This window comes from Salmo salar, chromosome ssa12, assembly GCF_905237065.1.
Source record: "Salmo salar chromosome ssa12, Ssal_v3.1, whole genome shotgun sequence".
Lineage (NCBI taxonomy): Eukaryota > Metazoa > Chordata > Actinopteri > Salmoniformes > Salmonidae > Salmo > Salmo salar.
This window is the reverse complement of record NC_059453.1, coordinates 34,281,064-34,300,144: the sequence shown is the minus strand read 5'-3', so window position 1 is coordinate 34,300,144 and position 19,081 is coordinate 34,281,064. Positions and strand designations below refer to the sequence as shown.

General features: G+C 43.3%; 1 protein-coding gene across 4 annotated transcripts; it reads right to left on the bottom strand.

The window, feature by feature from the left end:
- Nucleotides 1–361: 361 nt before the first annotated feature.
- On the bottom strand, nucleotides 362–16,378 carry LOC106564859 (N-acetyllactosaminide beta-1,3-N-acetylglucosaminyltransferase 2). 4 transcript variants are annotated; one of them, XM_014131326.2, is made up of 3 exons: nucleotides 16,034–16,378; nucleotides 3,546–3,685; nucleotides 362–2,681 (listed from the first exon to the last, which is right to left on the bottom strand). In XM_014131326.2, the coding sequence occupies exon 3, from the start codon at nucleotides 2,655–2,657 to the stop codon at nucleotides 1,452–1,454; it is 1,206 nt and encodes a 401-aa protein (XP_013986801.1). In that variant the 5' UTR covers nucleotides 2,658–2,681; nucleotides 3,546–3,685; nucleotides 16,034–16,378; the 3' UTR covers nucleotides 362–1,451. The 4 variants fall into 4 exon arrangements, with proteins under 4 accessions (XP_013986801.1, XP_013986802.1, XP_013986804.1 ...); XM_014131327.2 differs by lacking the exon at nucleotides 16,034–16,378 and adding an exon at nucleotides 4,227–4,543; XM_014131329.2 differs by lacking the exon at nucleotides 16,034–16,378 and adding an exon at nucleotides 4,053–4,217.
- Between the last annotated feature and the right edge of the window lie 2,703 nt (nucleotides 16,379–19,081).

Sequence of the window (19,081 nt, the reverse complement as noted above, 5' to 3'; positions counted from 1 at the left end):
TCCACTAGGTGTCACTGCTACACTGTTGTAGGTAAGATAACTTGACTTCTGCAGCTGTACTTCTCAGAAGCAACACGTATTATGTTGTACTTTTATCTTACCAAGTACTTTATAAATACAAATATACTTTACAAGAACGACAATGCCATGAATTATTAATGATCCAATGGTAAAGATGTTTATTCTAAACGTTTGATGTTTTGTATACAGTAGTGAACAGATACTTATTTTGGGGCACTTTAAGTAGCCTAATGCTACTGATGATAAAAGTAGAGCAATAGTTTAGCAAAGCTTATCAAGGTATGGCATCTTTAGTGAGTGCTTTATGATTCAGATCAACTTTGAAGCACGAGAGTGATACCAAGGTTTGAATCGTTTTTTTATTCACTGTCCATAAAAAATTAAAATACTCCAGGTATCCATCACATAAGACACTTTCTGAAAACATAAAAACAAAACAAACATAGGGCAGAAAATGGAACGTCACGCCAGGATAAGACACACCTTGCTGTCCTATCGCGTGTGTATTGATGTTCAATGATGTTCAATATGAAGGCGAAAAAACAGAGTTTGTTGTTTTAAGCAACAAATATGTTGTTGTAATATCGCAGAAACGGACATGGTAGTTTCACCACTACGGATTCCAGCTTTAAGTTATAATAAACCAGCAAACTTTCAAATAACATAAATAGTTTGTTTCTAGAATCAAGTGCAAAGAAACGTAAGATCCATTGAGAGAGTTTACAGCAATATACCACCCTGTGTATTGGCGTAACAGTCTGGAAAAACAGGTTGAGGACATTCACACACCATTTGCCATTTTGCACAAGTAGAGAACTGTCTTGTTACTATTAAAAGTGATATGGATTTCCCCCCCCAAATCGTAGGTGATTTTCACATGACTGTTATTGAGACAAATTATATTTCTTGCAAATGAAGGACCTCGCATGCAATAGTGCCTGTATAGTACATACAGTAGTAGTACATTTATATTAATGATACTACATTTGCCGAACGCTGTCTTGGAAAGTGTACATGAATGGTTGTTCATGTAAATAATACTTTGAACTGCCTGGGATATATCCGCTGATTCTATTGAAGCTGGAACACACTGACTTGTGACGTGCTTGTCGGAATCAGGAAACTCAAAAATGTTCAACTTGTTAACTGGTTGAACGCGGCACGTGTATAACTACAACTAGTTAGCAAGTCAGACTAGCACGTGAAGGCAACATTGCTACCGAACCTCGAGGATTTCACGAATTCCACAAAAACCAATGAAAGCACTTAGAACACATCAAACACATTTCTCAAAGACCCATTGGATACATGCCAAATGGCACCCCTATTCCCTATATAGTACACTACTTGTGACCAGGGTGCATAGGTCTCTGGTCAAAAATAGTTCCCTGTGTAGGGAATAGGGTGTAATATGGGATGATGTAGATGTCTCACTGACAGTTCAATTCCGGATCGCTGAGCCAGGCCCAGATTTTGATCATCTCTTGCGGTGTCCTGCTGTGTACGAGCATTAAGCTCTTATACGCGCACGGGTTGCCCCTGTATTTCTCGTCAATGTCAAACGTCCTGAAGCCCTTGTGCTTCTCCGGGACCAAGCCCAGCTTCTGGAGACACATCCCTGTGTAGACATCATCAATAGGATACAGCGCCACCTGCTGGGAGATGTTGTGCAACTGCAGTGCCAGTTCCCCAGAGTACAGGAACCCTCCTCCCCCAGCGTAAGGCGGGTATGGCCCTATAAATACACTCTCTGGGATGAAGTACTTGAGCTTCTTGTCCCGGTGCGGGCCGGCGTTGGTGATTACGTCCCCTATGAACAGATCCCTGGCCCTGATCTCTGGAAGATTGTGGAGGAAGTCTAAGATCCTCCAGGTGTTGACGAAGACGTCGTCATCCCCCTTGAAGACAAAGCGAGCGTCGGAGCAACGCTGGCTGAACCAGTCCAGGAATAGCACCTCTTTGAGGGTGAGGTTGAAGAAGGAGTCTCGGTAATCCCACTGGAGGAGGTCCCCGTAAAGTCTGGCCTCATGACTGAGCATCCCAAACAGGTTGGGGAAGTGGTCGACTGGCAAGGCATTGCCAAGGAGGAAGACCGTGGCTACAGTCCGATTGGCCAGAACCCCCACCCGCCCCCACGACTCCCGGATGGCCTGCCGCCGGTCAAAGTGAGGTGCCAGTGACTTGACAGCCAACAGGAGGTAGGGTTTGCTCTCGCACACGCGTGGCTGGTCCATGATCATCGGATACGAGCGGCAGCGCATGTGCAGCAGGAAGTCCTGGAAGCGGGGTGGCAGGGAGTTGTAGTCCTTCACCTGGGTGGTGACGCTGAAGTCCGGTTGGCAGGGGTCCGGGGACCTGGTGTCGTTGAGCCAATCAGGTAACTCCAGGAGGGAGTCATTGGTCAAACCCGACATGAGGATGGGGTTGTAGATGTAGTCCAGCCTCTGCTGCTCCTTATTCCAAAAGATCTCGCTGGTCATCTGCTTCCTCCAGAACCTCTTGGAGGGAATGCGCAGCTTCTGCTGGTCCCCCTTGTCCTGGCCCAGGTTCCGAGACACGCCCACGAGGATGAAGACGAAGATGTTGAGCATCATCATCACACACAGCACCCTAGTTTTCTTCCGGCAGCCGTGCATCTTGGCTCGCTGCAGTCTCCGGACCTGGACAGGAAGTGATAGAGACAAACAGGAAGTAAGAGACCAAACCCAGAAGTTACAGACTTACAACGTACAGAGTATGAAGCGACCATAACGAGATCGGCAGACTTACAACAAACCTAGAAGGCACGGGCCCATTCAGAAACATTGTGAAAGGTAGTTGTGGGCCACAGTTGGTGGCCTACGGTTTTGAGGTAGTATACTTAATGAGAAATGTTTTAAAGTAAAGCAGGTTAGAAGGCCTTCTTGTTCAGTGTGTTGTTTGTGTCCGAGCAGGACCCAGCAGCAGCCGCATACCAGCCCGCTTTTCATCCCCTAATCCTCGAGGAATGAGTTGTGCACACTTTTCTTTATCCCTTCTTTATTTCCTTCTCTTCCTCCCTCTCTTTCTACAATGCCCAGACTAGCATCATCACGCGGTCCCAATTCGAGGAACTCTCCTCATGACACCAATTACAGGTGGCAGTGTGTCAGTGTAATCTCAGGCTAAACTGGCCTCCCCACACAAAAGAGCCACACATTTCCATGTGCATTATTCATTTCACTGAGAGCTTTCTTGAGCCTCGGGGCACTGGCATGTAAGGAATCTCTATGGTTGTGCAATGTGAACCGAGTGTAAAATTAGCTACATGGGTCAAACTGTTCTAAGAAAACAAACAGAGCCTCGGATAGAACCAGCAAATGCTTTGATTAAATCATAAAAAGTACAACAATGGGAATTACTTTTATTTAACACGTATCCTTATATATTTCAAATTTGAAAGTGAACATACAGCTTTGTGTTTCAAGCATCGTGATCCAAGCCACTGAGCCATTGTAACCACTGTTAGTTCCTCCCGCTGTATCAAATTATATCTAGCATATTACCTGTGAGTAGCAGGAAATGACTGGTCAGGCTGTTCTTGTGGTTCCCGACCCAGACCTTCTTAGCCCATGTGGGTCTCCTGCATGGGAGAAGGGCCCAGAAAGGGGAACTGGAACAGGACTGGTGTTCCTGCAGCAGCCACCTGGAAACAAACAACAAAAAAACACAAACACAAGCCCACAACATGTCAACAACACTGCTATTTTTCTTCAGGAAAGGCAGGCTTTTTCTCAAGGGGTTATTATAGGGCATGCGCAAACCACAGTGCAATTAGACATGCTTATACACTCCCTACATAAGCTAAGCCCTACACACAAATAACTACAAATCCCAACAAAGTACCTGGTTACAACCGAGGTGGTGTTGTAGTTCCTAGAGGTATTGTTGTAGTCAACGACTATCTGGGTGTTACTATTTCTGTTTGCTGTAGATTGTCTACTCGAACCGTCACTGTGGATCATCTACTGAAAGCAATGGAATCCTGTACCTTTGACCTCAGAGTTTCTTACTTGTGAAAGTAGACGGAAGAATCTTAGCCTTTTAGGAAATGACGGTTGCTGATTGGCATTGCACCTCTTTAACAAAACTAGACAGAGAGCTAGGCTACAGTAATTCAAAAATATTGCTCTGCTGTGTGAGTGCGTGTTCAGCAGCAGCATGATACACAAGCTGTCAAATCTAACCTGAAAAGTCGATCCTTGAATGCCGAGCCACGAACATGACTCCTCCACTCACTTGCAGTAGCAGACTAGTGTACGTCCCAAATGGCAGCCTATTACATATATAAATGTACTACTTTGACCAGAGCTCTATGGGGCCTGATCAAAAGTTGTGGACCATATAGGGAACAGAGTGCCATTTGGAATACAGCCTAGCAGTACAGAGTGCAGCAAGTTACACTTTTCCTCTGCGCAATCTAACTACGCAAACACTCACATCGGTAGTATATGCAAGCCATGGATAGAGTTTGTCACTGTTGAACACTGTTGGTGAGAGTAGTAGGCCTATACTGTAGATGTGGGAACACTGACATTTCATTCACTGACTGACTGCAGCCATTTTATATATATATATATATATATATATATATATATATATATATATATATATATATACACACACACATATATATACACACACACACACAGTGAGGGGAAAAAAGTATTTGATCCCCTGCTGATTTTGTATGTTTGCCCACAGACAAAGAAATGATCAGTCTATAATTTTAATGGTATGTTTATTTGAACAGTGAGAGACAGAATAACAACAAAAAAATCCAGAAAAACGTATGTCAAAAATGTTATAAAATGATTTGCATTCAGACGGCGTATAAAGTTCTGTATTTTTTTTTAATTTATTTAACCAGGTAGGCTAGTTGAGAACAAGTTCTCATTTGCAACTGCGACCTGGCCAAGATAAAGCATAGCAATTCGACACATACAACATCACAGAGTTACACATGGAATAAACAAAAACATACAGTCAATAATACAGTAGAATGAAAGAAAAAAAGTCTATATACAGTGAGTGCCAATGAGGTAAGTTAAGGCAACAAATAGGCCATGGTGGCGAAGTAATTACAATATAGCAATTAAACACTGGAATGGTAGATGTGCAGAAGATGAATGTGCAAGTAGAGATACTGGGGTGCAAAGGAGCAAAATAAATAAATAAATACAGTATGTGGATGAGGTAGGTAGATAGATGGGCTGTTTACAGATGGGCTATGTACAGGTGCAGTGATCTGTGAGCTGCTCTGACAGCTAGTGCTTAAAGCTAGTGAGGGAGATATGAGTCTCTAGCTTCAGAGATTTTTGCAGTTCGTTCCAGTCATTGGCAGCAGAGAACTGGAAGGAAAGATCCAGACGACCAAAGGAGGAATTGGCTTTGGGGGTGACCAGTGAGATATACCTGCTGGAGCGCATGCTACAAGTGGGTGCTGCTATGGTGACCAGTGAGCTGAGATAAGGCGGGGCTTTACCTAGCAGAGACTTGTCGATAACCTGTAGCCAGTGGGTTTGGCGACGAGTATGAAGCGAGGGCCAACCAACAAGAGCATTCAGGTCGCAATGATGGGTAGTGTATGGGGCTTTGGTGACAAAACGGATGGCACTGTGATAGACTGCATCCGATTTGTTGAGTAGAGTGCTGGAGGCTATTTTATAGATGACATCACCGAAGTCGAGGATCGGTAGGATGGTCAGTTTTACGAGGGTATGTTTGGCAGCATGAGTGAAGGATGCTTTGTTGCGATATAGGAAGCCGATTCTAGATTTAATTGTGGATTGGAGATGCTTAATGTGAGTCTGGAAGGAGAGTTTACAATCTAACCAGACACCTAGGTATTTGTAGTTGTCCACATATTCTAAGTCTAAGAGTAGTGATGCTGGACGGGCGAGCAGGTGCGGGCAGGGATCGATTGAATAGCATGCATTTAGTTTTACTTGCGTTTAAGAGCAGTTGGAGGCCATGGAAGGAGAGTTGTATGGCATTGAAGCTCGTCTGGAGGTTAGTTAACACAGTGTCCAAAGAGGGGCCAGAAGTATACAGAATGGTGTCGTCTGCGTAGAGGTGGATCAGAGAATCACCAGCAGCAAGAGCAACATCATTGATGTATACAAAGAAGAGAGTCGGCCCGAGAATTGAACCCTGTGGCACACCCATAGAGACTGCCAGAGGTCCAGACAACAGGCCCTCCGATTTGATACACTGAACTCTCTCAGAGAAGTAGTTGGTAAACCAGGCGAGGCAATCATTTGAGAAACCACGGCTGTCGAGTCTGCCAATAAGAATGTGGTGATTGACAGAGTCGAAAGCCTTGGCCAGGTCGATGAGTACGGCTGCACAGTAATGTCTCTTATCGATGCCGGTTATGATGTCGTTTAGGACCTTGAGTGTGGCTGAGGTGCACCCATGACCAGCTCTGAAACCAGATTGCATAGCAGAGAAGGTACGGTGGGATTCGAAATGGTCGCTAATCTGTTTGTTAACTTGGCTTTCGAAGACCTTAGAAAGACAGGGTAGGATAGATATTGGTCTGTAGCAGTTTGGGTCTAGAGTGTCACCCCCTTTGAAGAGGGGGATGACCACAGCAGCTTTCCAATCTTTGGGAATCTCAGACGATACGAAAGAGACGTTGAACAGGCTAGTAATAGGGGTTGCAACAATTTCAGCAGATCATTTTAGAAAGAGAGGGTCCAGATTGTCTAGCTCGGCTGATTTGTATGGGTCCAGATTTTGCAGCTCTTTCAGAACATCAGCTATCTGGATTTGGGTGAAGGAGAAATGGTGGGGGCTTTGGCGGGTTGATGTGGAGGGTGCCGGGCAGTTGACCGGGGTAGGGGTAGCCAGGTCGAAAGCATGGCCAGCCGTAGAGAAATGCTTATTGAAATTCTCAATTATAGTGGATTTATCGGTGGTAGCAGTGTTTCCTAGCCTCAGAGCAGTGGGCAGCTGGGAGGAGGTGCTCTTATTCTCCATGGACTTTACAGTGTCCCAGAACCTTTTTGAGTTAGTACTACAGGATGCAAATTTATGTTTGAAAAAGCTAGCCTTAGCTTTTCTAACTGCCTGTGTATATTTGTTCCTAACTTCCCTGAAAAGTTGCATATCACAGGGGCTATTCGATGCTAATGCAGAACGCCACAGGATGTTTTTGTGCTGGTCAAGGGCAGACAGGTCTGGAGTGAACCAAGGACTATATATATTCCTAGTTCTACATTTTTTGAGTTGGGCATGCTTATTTAATATAGTGAGTAAGGCACTTTTAAAGAATAGCCAGGCATCATCTACTGACGGGATGAGGTCAATGTCATTCCAGGTCAATTAGAAAGGCCTGTTCGCAGAACTGTTTTGGGGAGCGTTTGACCGTGATGAGGGGTGGTCGTTTGGTCGCAGACCCATTACGGATGCAGGCAATGAGGCAGTGATCGCTGAGATCTTGATTGAAAACAGCAGAGGTGTATTTGGAGAGCGAGTTAGTTAGGATGACATCTATGAGGGTGCCCGTGTTTACGGATTTGGGGTTGTACCTGGTAGGTTCATTGATAATTTGTGTGAGATTGAGGGCATCAAGCTAAGATTGTAGGATGGCCGGGGTGTTAAGCATGTCCCAGTTTAGGTCACCTAGTAGCACGAGCTCAGAAGATAGATGGGGGGCAATCAATTCACATATGGTATTTGAGTGGGGGCCCATAATTAAACATCCGACAAACGTGTTCACTGAAGCACAGGTGACTCAACAGTGTGGTATCAATAGGACTTAAGAGGCCAGCCACTGATAAGAAAGTGAGAAGTGCTAACTTGAAGGACATTAGGGTAGAAATACATATACTCCCCTAAGTATTTATTTGGACAGTGAAGTAAAACATTTTATTTGGATCTATACTGTAGCATTTTGGAATTGAGATCAAATATTTTAAATGAGGCAACATTACAGGATGTCACCTTTTGTTTGAGGATATATTTTATACATATATTATACCGTTTAGAAATTAATGCACTTTGTGTCTAGTCCGCACATTTTAAGGTGTCAAGTATTTGGACAAATTCACTTATAGTGTATAACATTTAGTCAAAAGGTTAGTATTTTGGACCAATATTCCTAAGAGTTGAGGAAAGACTGACTACGTCACTTCTTGTTTTTATAAGAAACATGAATGTGTTGGAAATTGGAAATGACACACACACTTACTCCACCACACATGCCACCAGGGGTCTTTTCACAGTCCCTAGGTCCAGTACAAATTCAACGAAACGTACAGTATTTTACAGAGCCAGAGTGCAAGGAACTCCCTTCCATCTTATATTGGCACAAGTGAACAGCAAACCTGGTTTCAAAAAACAAATAAAGCAACACCTCACGGCACAACGACTCTCCACCATGTGACCTACTTGTTGTGTGTTTGTACTGACATGTATGTGTAACTGATAGATGCACACACACACTACATATTAATGTTTTTAAATGTATGTAAATTGTAAAGTCTTTTGTCTGTAATGTCTTTTGTGTTATATGTTGGACCCCACAAGACTAGCTGTAGCCATTGGCGTCGGCTAGTGGGCATCCTAATAAATCAGATCAAAATCCTAGCACACTACATCAAGCTTGTGACTCTACAAACTTGTTGGGTGTATTTTCCAGGTTTTTTGTGTATTTCAAATGATGTTGTGACCAATAGAAATAAATGGTAAATAATGTATTGTGTCATTTGAGTCACTTTTATTGAATATATGAATAGAATGTTTCTGAACACTTCTACATTAATGTAGATGCTACCATGATTACAGATTATCGTGAATCGTGAATAATGATGAGAGAGAAAGTTACAGATGCACAAAGGTCATGCCCCCAAAACATACTAACCTCTTACCATCAACAGGTTTGTAGAGTCACATGCTTCATGTAGTTATTTCCTGCTATGAATAGGGGACCAAATACTAAACTTTTGACTAAATCCAATATACTATAAGTGAATTTGTCCAAATACTTCTGATACATTCAAATGGGGGGACTAGATACATAAAGTGCTTTAATTTCTAAACCGTAAAACAGATATGAAAATAACCTCAAGTAAAAGGTGATGTTCTGTACTGTTGCCTCATTTAGAACATTTGATTTCAAATCCAAAATGCTGGAGTATAGAGCCACATTTTAAGTTCAGCACTTTAAGTTTAGCTTCACTGTCCAAATAAATATGTTGGGGAGTTTACATGTGAATTATATACATTTCAAAGGTTACTATGGACCTCTAATGATGTAAGCCAATGATGTAAAAATTACAACAAGTGAATGAGGAAAGGAAAGGGAAAGGGGCATGCTAACTGTTAACTCGAAGGACATTAGGCATGACGGGAGAAATAAACATATTTTCATGGTTATTATGGAGCGCTAGTCTGGTTGAAGACGCCCACAAGGAGTCTCTTCTGTGGGCTCTGGGGTGTTATAAATGGAGATAATGGAGAATAGAGTGCCTCTAAATGTTCCCTCAGTGAATACAAAGGAAAACATTGATTTACTAATAGGCTAGTCTATTTTCATAATCTGTGAAAAGAGACTAGTCATAGGCCTACATATGGAGCAACAAAGTAACAGGTTTGAGATGGACGGAGTGCACAGTTGGAGTGTACAGTGTGTGTGCGGCCTCCTCAGCACATGTCCACGCGTCTCCCTCTGAACCATTACTTACCCTGTCAGTGAAGAATACGCAATAGACAAAGGATTTTGACAGTATCCCTTCGTAACCATTTGGTTGCTATGGTGAATTTCCCCTTGGGATTCATTAGGCCCCAAAACCTGTTTCAGTCAATGGTTCTGCCTAGTGTTCCATATCTCCAGAAATTACTTCCTGTCTCTCCCCCTCCCCCTAATGCTATTAGATGAGCAACTGCTAGGAATCAGGTACTCAATGAAAACACAGACTGAGCCCGTATTATGTGGACTATACTGGTCACACACTGAGTGTACAAAACATTAGGAACACCTTCCTAATATTGATTTGCATCCCCTTTTGCCCTCAGAACAGCTCTACAAGGTGTTGAAAGCATTCCACAGGGACGCTTGCCCCACAGGGACGTTGACTCCAATGCTTCCCACAGTTGTGTCAAGTGGGCTAGATGTCCTTAGGTGGTGGACCATTCTTGATACACACAGGAAACTGTTGAGCGTGAAAACCCCAGGAGTGTTGCAGTTCTTGACACAAACGGGTGCGCCTGACACCCACTACCATACCCTCTTCAAAGACACTTAAATCTTTTGTCTTGCCCATTCACCCTCTGAATGGTACACATACACAATCCATGTTTCAATTGTCTCAAGGCTTAAAAATCATTCTTTAACCGTTTTTTCCCCTTCATCTACAGTGCATTCGGATAGTATTCAGACCCCTTGACTTTTTCCACATGTGATACGTTACAGCCTTATTCTAAAATTGATTACATTTTGTTTTAGATCTACACACAATACCCCATAATGACAAAGCAAAAACAGGTTTTTATACGTTTTTGCAAATTCATTCAAAATAAAAAACGGAAATAACACATTTACGTACAGTATCTCACAAGTGAGTACACCCCTCACATTTTTGTAAATATTTCAGTATATCTTTTCATGTGACAACACTGAAAAAATGACACTTTGCTACAATGTAAAGTAGTGAGTGTACAGCTTGTATAACAGTGTAAATTTGCTGTCCCCTCAAAATAACAACACACAGCCATTAGTGTCTAAACCGCTGGCAACAAAAGTGAGTACACCCCTTAGTGAAAATATCCAAATTGGGCCCAAAGTGTCAATATTTTGTGTGGCCACCATTTTCCAGCACTGCCTTAACCCTCTTGGGCATGGAGTTCACCAGAGCTTCACAGGTTGCCCCTGGAGTCCTCTTCCACTCCTCCATGACGGCATCACAGAGCTGGTGGATGTTAGAGACCTTGCACTCCTCCACCTTCCGTTTGAGGATGCCCCACAGATGCTGAATAGGGTTTAGGTCTGGAGACATGCTTGGCCAGTCCATCACCTTTACCCTCAGCTTCTTTAGCAAGGCAGTGGTCGTCATGGAGGTGTGTTTGGGGTCGTTATCATGTTGGAATACTGCCCTGCGGCCCAGTCTCCGAAGGGAGGGGATCATGCTCTGCTTCAGTATGTCACAGTACATGTTGGCATTCATGGTTCCCTCAATGAACTGTAGCTCCCCAGTGCCGGCAGCACTCATGCAGCCCCAGACCATGACACTCCCACCACCATGCTTGACTGTAGGCAAGACACACTTGTCTTTGTACTCCTCACCTGGTTCCGCCACACACGCTTGACACCATCTGAACCAAATACATTTATCTTGGTCTCATCAGACCACAGGACATGGTTCCAGTAATCCATGTCCTTAGTCTGCTTGTCTTCAGCAAACTGTTTGCGGGCTTTCTTGTGCATCATCTTTAGAAGAGGCTTCCTTCTGGGATGACAGCCATGCAGACCAATTTGATGCAGTGTGTGGCGTATGGTCTGAGCACTGACAGGCTGACTCCCCACCCCTTCAACCTCTGCAGCAATGCTGGCAGCACTCATACGTCTATTTCCCAAAGAGAACCTCTGGATATGACGCTGAGCACGTGCACTCAACTTCTTTGGTCGACCATGGCGAGGCCTGTTCTGAGTGGAACCTGTCCTGTTAAACCGCTGTATGGTCTTGGCCACTGTGCTGCAGCTCAGTTTCAGGGTCTTGGCAATCTTCTTATAGGCCAGGCCATCTTTATGTAGAGTAACTTTGCCATGTTGATCTTCCAGTGACCAGTCAGTATGAGGGAGTGTGAGAGCGATGACACCAAATTTAACATACCTGCTCCCCATTCACACCTGAGACCTTGTAGCACTAACGAGTCACATGACACCGGGGAGGGAAAATGGCTAATTGGGCCCAATTTGGACATTTTCACTTAGGGGTGTACTCACCTTTGTTGCCAGCGGTTTAGACATTAATGGCTGTGTGTTGAGTTATTTTGAGGGGACAGCAAATTTACACTGTTATACAAGCTGTACACTCACTACTTTACATTGTAGCAAAGTGTCATTTCTTCAGTGTCGTTACATGAAAAGATATACTCATATTTACAAAAATGTGAGGGGTGTACTCACTTTTGTGAGATACTGTAAGTATTCAGACCCCTTTACTCAGTACTTTGTTGAAGCACCTTTGGCAGCAATAACAGCCTTGAGTCTTCTTGGGTATGACGCTACAAGCTGGGCGCACCTGTATTTGGGGAGTTTCTCCCATTCTTCTCTGCATATCCTCTTAAGCTGTCAGGTTGAATGGGGAGCGTTGCTGCACAGCTATTTTCAGATCTCTCCAGAGATATTTTATCGGGTTCAAGTCTGGGCTCTGGCTGGGCCACTCAAGGACATTGAGACTTGTCCTGAAGCCATTGCTGCATTGTCTTGGCTGTGTGCTTAGGGTCGTTGTCCTGTTAGAAGGTGAAATTCGCCCCAGTCTTAAGTCCTGAGCGCTCTGGAGCAGGTTTTCATCTAGGATCTCTCTGTACTTTGCTCCATTCAGCTTTCCCTCGATCCCGACTAGTCTCCCAGTCCCTGCCGCTGAAAAACATCCCCACAGCATGATCCTGCCACCACCATGCTTCAACGTAGGGATGGTGCCAGGTTTCCTCCGGACGTGACGCTTGGTATTCAGGCCAAAGAGTTCAATCTTGGTTTCATCACACCAGATAATCTTGTTTCTCATGGTCTCAGTCTTTAGGTGCCTTTTGGCAAACTCCAAGCGGGTTGTTTTGTGCCTTTTACTTAGGAGTGGCTCCCGTCTGGCCACTCTACCATAAAGGCCTGATTGGTGGAGTGCTGCAGAGAAGGTTCTCCCATCTCCACAGAGGAACTTTGGAGCTATGTCAGAGTGACCAGTCACCTCCCTGACCAAGGCCCTTCTCCCCCGATTGCTCAGTTTGGCCGGGCGGCCAGCACCTTCAATGCTGCAGAAATTTTTCGGTACCCCTCCCCAGATCTGTGCCTCGACACAATCCTGTCTCGGAGCTCTACGGACAATTCCTTCAACCTCATGGCTTGGTTTCTGCTCTGCACTGTCAACTGTGGGACGTTATATACACAGGTATGTGCCTTTCCAAATCATGTCCAATCAATTGAATTTACCACAGGTGGACTCCAATCAAGTTGTATGCACCTGAGCTCAATTTCGAGTCTCATAGCAAAGGGTCTGAATACATATGTAAATAAGTTATTTCTGTTTTTTATTTTCACTTTGTCATTATGGGGTATTGTTTTACAGTTTCAATGCATATAGTGTATGTAGTTAGATTAGGGTTGTTCCACCACAAAAAGGAAGAGGATTTCGACACCATCCAAAGGAATAGTCAAAAGCCACCCTCGAACCCCCACACCAATCCCACCACCACAACGACTATATAGTATCTGTTCTATGTGTCTGACAATTATTATGGTGATGTTTCTTTCCCTGTACTGTGGCAACACTTGCAAACCATTACAGACTACAAAGGGAAGCACAGCCGAGAGCTTCCCAGTGACACGAGCCTACCAGACGAGCTAAACTACTTCTATGCTCGCCCAAGAACACTAAGGTAACCTGCCTAAATGACTACCGACCCGTATCACTCACGTCTATAGCCATGAAGTGCTTTGAAAGGCTGGTCATGGCTCACATCAACACCATTATCCCAGAAACCCTAGACCTACTCCAATTTGCATACCGCCCCAACAGATCCACAGATGATGCAATCTCTACTGTACTCCACACTGCCCTTTCCCACCTGGACAAAGGAACACCTATGTGAGAATGCTATTCATTGACTACAGCTCAACACCATAGTGCCCTCAAAGCTCATCAATCTAAGGACCGTGGGACTAAACACCTCCCACTGCAACTGGATCCTGGACTTCCTGACGGGCCACCCCCAGGTGGTAAGGGTAGGTAACAACACATCCGCCACACTGATCCTTAACACAGGGGCCCCTCGGGTGTGTGCTCAGTCCTCTCCTGTACTCCCTGTTCACTCATGACTGCACGTCCAGGCACGAATCCAACACCATCATTAAGTATGCCGATGACACAACAGTGGTAGGCCTGATCACCGACAATAACGTGACATAGGGGCGGCAGGTAGCCTAGTGGTTAGAGTGTTGGGCCAGTAACTGAAAGGTTGCTGGATCGAATCCCCGAGCTGACAAGGTTAAAAATCTGTCGTTCTGCCCCTGAACAAGGTAGTTAACACCTACTGTTCCTAGGCCGTCATTGTAAATAAGAATTTGTTCTTAACTGACTTGCCTAGTTAAATTAAGGTTAAATAAAATAAAAAATAGTGAGGAGGTCAGAGACCTGGCTGTGTGGTGCCAGGACAACAACCTCTCCCTCAACGTGATCAAGACAATGGAGATGATTCTGGACTACAGGAAAAAGAGGACCGAGCACACCCCCATTCCCATCGACAGGGCTGCAGTGGAGCAGGTTGAGAGCTTCAAGTTCCTTGGTGTCCACATCACCAACAAATTAACATGGGCCAAGCACACCAAGACAGTCGTAAAGAGGGCACGACAAAACCTATTCCCCCTCAGGAGACTGAAAAGATTTGGCATGGGTCCTCAGATCCTCAAAATGTTCTACAGCTGCACCATTGAGAGCATCCTGACTGGTTGCATCACTGCCTGGTATGGCAACTGCTCGGCCTCCGACCGCGAGGCACTACAGAGGGTAGTGCGAATGGCCCAGTACATCCCTGGGGCCAAGCTTCCTGCCATTCAGGACCTCTATACCACGCGGTGTCAGAGGAAGGCCCTAAAAATTGTCAAAGACTCCAGCCACCCTAGTACGCAGTACACATCCTGTTCTCTCTGCTACCACACGGCAAGCGGTACCGGAGCGCCAAGTCTAGGTCCAAGAGGCTTCTAAACAGCTTCTACCCCCAAGCCATAAGTCCTGAACACCTAATGAAATGGCTACCCAGACTATTTGCATTGGCCCCCCTCTTTTACACCGCTGCTACTCTCTGTTGTTATCATCTATGCATAGTCACTTTAATAACTCTACCTACATGTACATATTACCTCAACTAACCGGTGCCCCCGCACATTGACTCTGTACCGGTACTCCCCTGTATATAGTCTCGCTATTGTTTATTTTACTGCTGCTCTTTAATTACTTGTTACTTTTATTTCTTATTCTTATCCATATTTTTTTTTATTGCATTGTTGGTTAGGGGCTCGTAAGTAAGCATTTCACTGTAAGGTCTACCTACACCTGTTGTATTCGGCGCATGTGACTAATAAAATTTGGTTTGGAATTCACCCAATTTATAAAAGGACATTGATTTTCTTACCCAGTAAACAGTCTGTTGACAAGGTATGACAGCAACCAATGCTTTTTCTTTTTACCACTGTTTCAAATACTGTTTTCAAATGTAAGCTACTATAATTTCGAATATTATATGAATCCTATGAATTAAAAGGGCCCATTTGGGTTCAATTAATTAGATTAATTTCTCAGAGATCAAACTATATTTCAAGAAAATAATGTTGCAGGAATCTTATCCGTTTCTAACTACAGAAATAATTTGAGATAGTGCATGTCATGGCTTGATGAAATTACACGAAACGACCCATTATGATGTCATTATCAACAGTTACTATGTTCATTACAGGTGATTAACTAAGTCACTGTCATCTTTTCCTCTAGAAACAGTGTTTGATTCATGGTTAAAGTAATGATTATTCATTATTATATAATATAACATTGATCAAATACTAGTATTTATAGGAGCAAAAGTGATGGAAGCAAAATTAATAACATTCATATGTTTTTCTATCTGGCATACGTAGCTATGGTGGCGTTGCAAAATTATAATAGAATATAATTTCTGCTATAGCCGCAGGACTCAAACGCATGAATGGACTTCTAAGTCATTTTGCTAACCAAAATGGTTAAACAGCATGTATTCTCTAAACCTGGTTGCTATACTTTACCTGAATAGCAAAGTTTCCAATCAAAGGAGTCCACCACATCTTGGCGCAAAGCCTATACTGTAGCCTACAAAACGAGTCTATATGAATATGATCCTTTTTCCGCAAATAGTTACAAGAAGCGTAACTTTAGAGTGAGGCGCCTATGCTCACTATAAGCAATCCATGTTAGTTTAATAATATTTCATAGATCATAGTAGAAGTCCTGTGTAAAGTGAAAGTCAATGCCTTTCCAAAAAGAGAGAGAAAGAATACGCCTTAGTAACGCTCTGTCTGTGTTCCTCTCTGATCTTGACTTCTACTCACACCTTCCGCATTTTAGGAAGAGGAAAATTCCAGCCTGCGTTCAGATCATTGGGAGAAAAAATTCAATTCGTGTTTTTTTCCTGGGTAACGTTTGAGGGAAATGACTCCTCCTTGAATTATGTGGTGTAGGCCTTTGATATTAACTAGGGGAACCGGGTGTCCTTTGTTTGTATACTTTAATGAATATTTTGGGAGACCATGTGATTAGACATCTCATATTATAAAACCAAGGTAGAGAACTTCCATTTTCCGCCCTATACAAGTGTACAGAGACAGAATTAAAATGAGCGAATTCAGCTGAATGCATAGGATACCTGGCTTCAAATATGTTTTCAGTTAATGTTGTTTGTTATTGAGGATTATTGACAATGACATCTTCGTCACCCTCCCCCAGTCAACTCAGTTATTACAGTGTTTCTGTCGAAGGTTGGCATTTATTGTCACGAATCTTGCCCTGGAGACAGCTCTGCAGAGTGGTCACTATAGCCGTCACAGCCACAAAATCATAAAATCGGATTTTTAACCCAACCTTAACCATACCGATAACCCTAATGCAGTGGTATTCAAACTTTTTCAGCGACCATTTTTTTCAACCAGAATTTCTGGGGATTACATTTCTTGTGACCCCACCCCAATTTTCACGTCAACAAATAACCTTCAATTCATTACATTTTCAACACTTACCAAAATGAAAAGAAACCAATGAATACATTTCCTCAACATTTTATTTTCCTAATTATCTTTCTCAAAAACGTGTGTATATTGTCCCATACAATAATCTGTACTTGATTTTTTTTCTCCATAAAAAAAAAAAAAAAGATATTGCAAAAAATAATAATTGGCTTATCCAATTTGTACTTTGCAGCTGGCAGAATTCGTTCAGTTCCGCCTCCAGGGCAAGATTCATGACAATAAACGTAAGCCTTCGTTTCTGTCTTGCCATTACAGAACCAAAAGCTCCACTGTGATTACCATCTATTTTATGAGCTTGCGGTCCCAAGTTCATATGTGGACTACATAATTATATGTGTTGTTTGTATCTTGAGTGTACAAGTGTACAAAACATTAAGAACACATTAAGAAGGTATCGAAAGTGTTCCACAGGGATGCTGGCCCATGTTGACTCCAATTCTTCCCACAGTTGTGTCAAGCTGGGTGGATGTCCTTTGGGTGTTGGATCATTCTTGATACACATAGAAAACTGTTGAGCATGAAAAACCCAGCAGCATTGCAGTTCTTGACACACTCAAACCGGTGTGTCTGGTACCTACGACCATAACCTGTTCAAAGGCACTTAAATATTTAGTTTTGACCGGTCACCCTCTGAGTGGCTCACATACACAATCCATGTCTCAAGGCTTAAACATCCTTCTTTAATCTGTCTCCTCCCCTTCATCTAGACTGATTGAACTGACATCAATAAAGGATCAGAGCTTTCACCTGGTCAGTCGGTCATGGAAAGAGCAGGTGTTCCTAATGTTTTGTATACTGTAAGCGATAGGCTTTCATATACACAATTCAATTCAAGGCAGTTTTCAAATGAATGACTAAACAAAACTGGCTGCAGACTTCAATGAAATATAGTAGGATGTAATGTTGGATGAAATGTTTTAGAAAGTAAATCCTCTATCGTATAGGTTTTGGCCGGTGATTCAGGACTACAGGTGTTTCCGGTATACTATCTCTGCCTCACACTCCTGATCTTTGTCTTTACAGTAATCTTATAGTAAGTCCTCTTAACATAACTTTCTCAGCAGTGTCCCTCAGGCAGTTTCATCCATCAGGGAAGAGGGAAATTGAGGTGGTGTGAGCTTTTTCTTTACTTGAGAATAGCAAAAGCCCTGTGTTCTCCAATAAACCAAACACCATTTAGACTCTAAAAGGAAGTGACACCGCAATTAAATTCATTTCAAGCCTCTTACAGTTCCTAATTTCCCAGTTCAATAGTCAACTCCGGTTTCTGCACACACACAGTCTTGCTCATTTACATATTAACTAGATTAAACTTTGGGTGTCACCGCCCCACCTGTATTTGGCAGGACTGTAGTACAGTTGTCTAAATACACGGCAGACTCAAAACACAAAAGAATGACTACAGGCTGGTATAATTGGGTTAGCTGGAATGTCAATTTCTTTATCGCCTATCGTAAACATGGGACGATGCCATAATTACTAGAACTCAGTCTGACTTTTTTATAATTGCTAATGTCTATCTCCCTGGTTGAATCCTAAATGGCTTAAATCCCTGGTTACCTCCCAAATGACACCCTATTCCTTACACAGTGCACTACTTTCAACCAGAGCCCTATGGGCCTAGTCAAATGTAGTGCACTATATAGGAAATAGGATGTCATTTGGGAGGCATCCAGGGATTTAAGCGGGGAGTCTGCAGTCATGCTTTCGTCAGCGAGCACTTGCAAGCCTAAACCATCACACGCCCCTGCGCTAGTCCTTAATCAAAGCCCACTCCTTATTAAAGTGTTACAAAAGAAATCCATCTTGAACTCTGGTGAACGTCCAAATAAAACCAACTTTGAGTTCTAGATGTTACAGTATGACCTGTAGCTGTCTGTTGTCTAATCCACATCCTGTTTAATGCAATTGTGAAATGGGCCTCCAGACTGAGGCGTTTGGCTAGGGTGCTGGGTTTCTCTTCGGGTTACGGAGTTGACGAGGACTGGATTTCAAACCCGACTTTGGTTACTTAGTTGACGGCGAGAGGGTGTGAATGTACACCAGACGACT

Coding starts and splice junctions, on each gene's coding strand:
- LOC106564859 (XM_014131326.2), bottom strand. CDS start 2,657: ATGCACGGCTGCCGGAAGAAAACTAGGGTGCTGTGTGTGATGATGATG.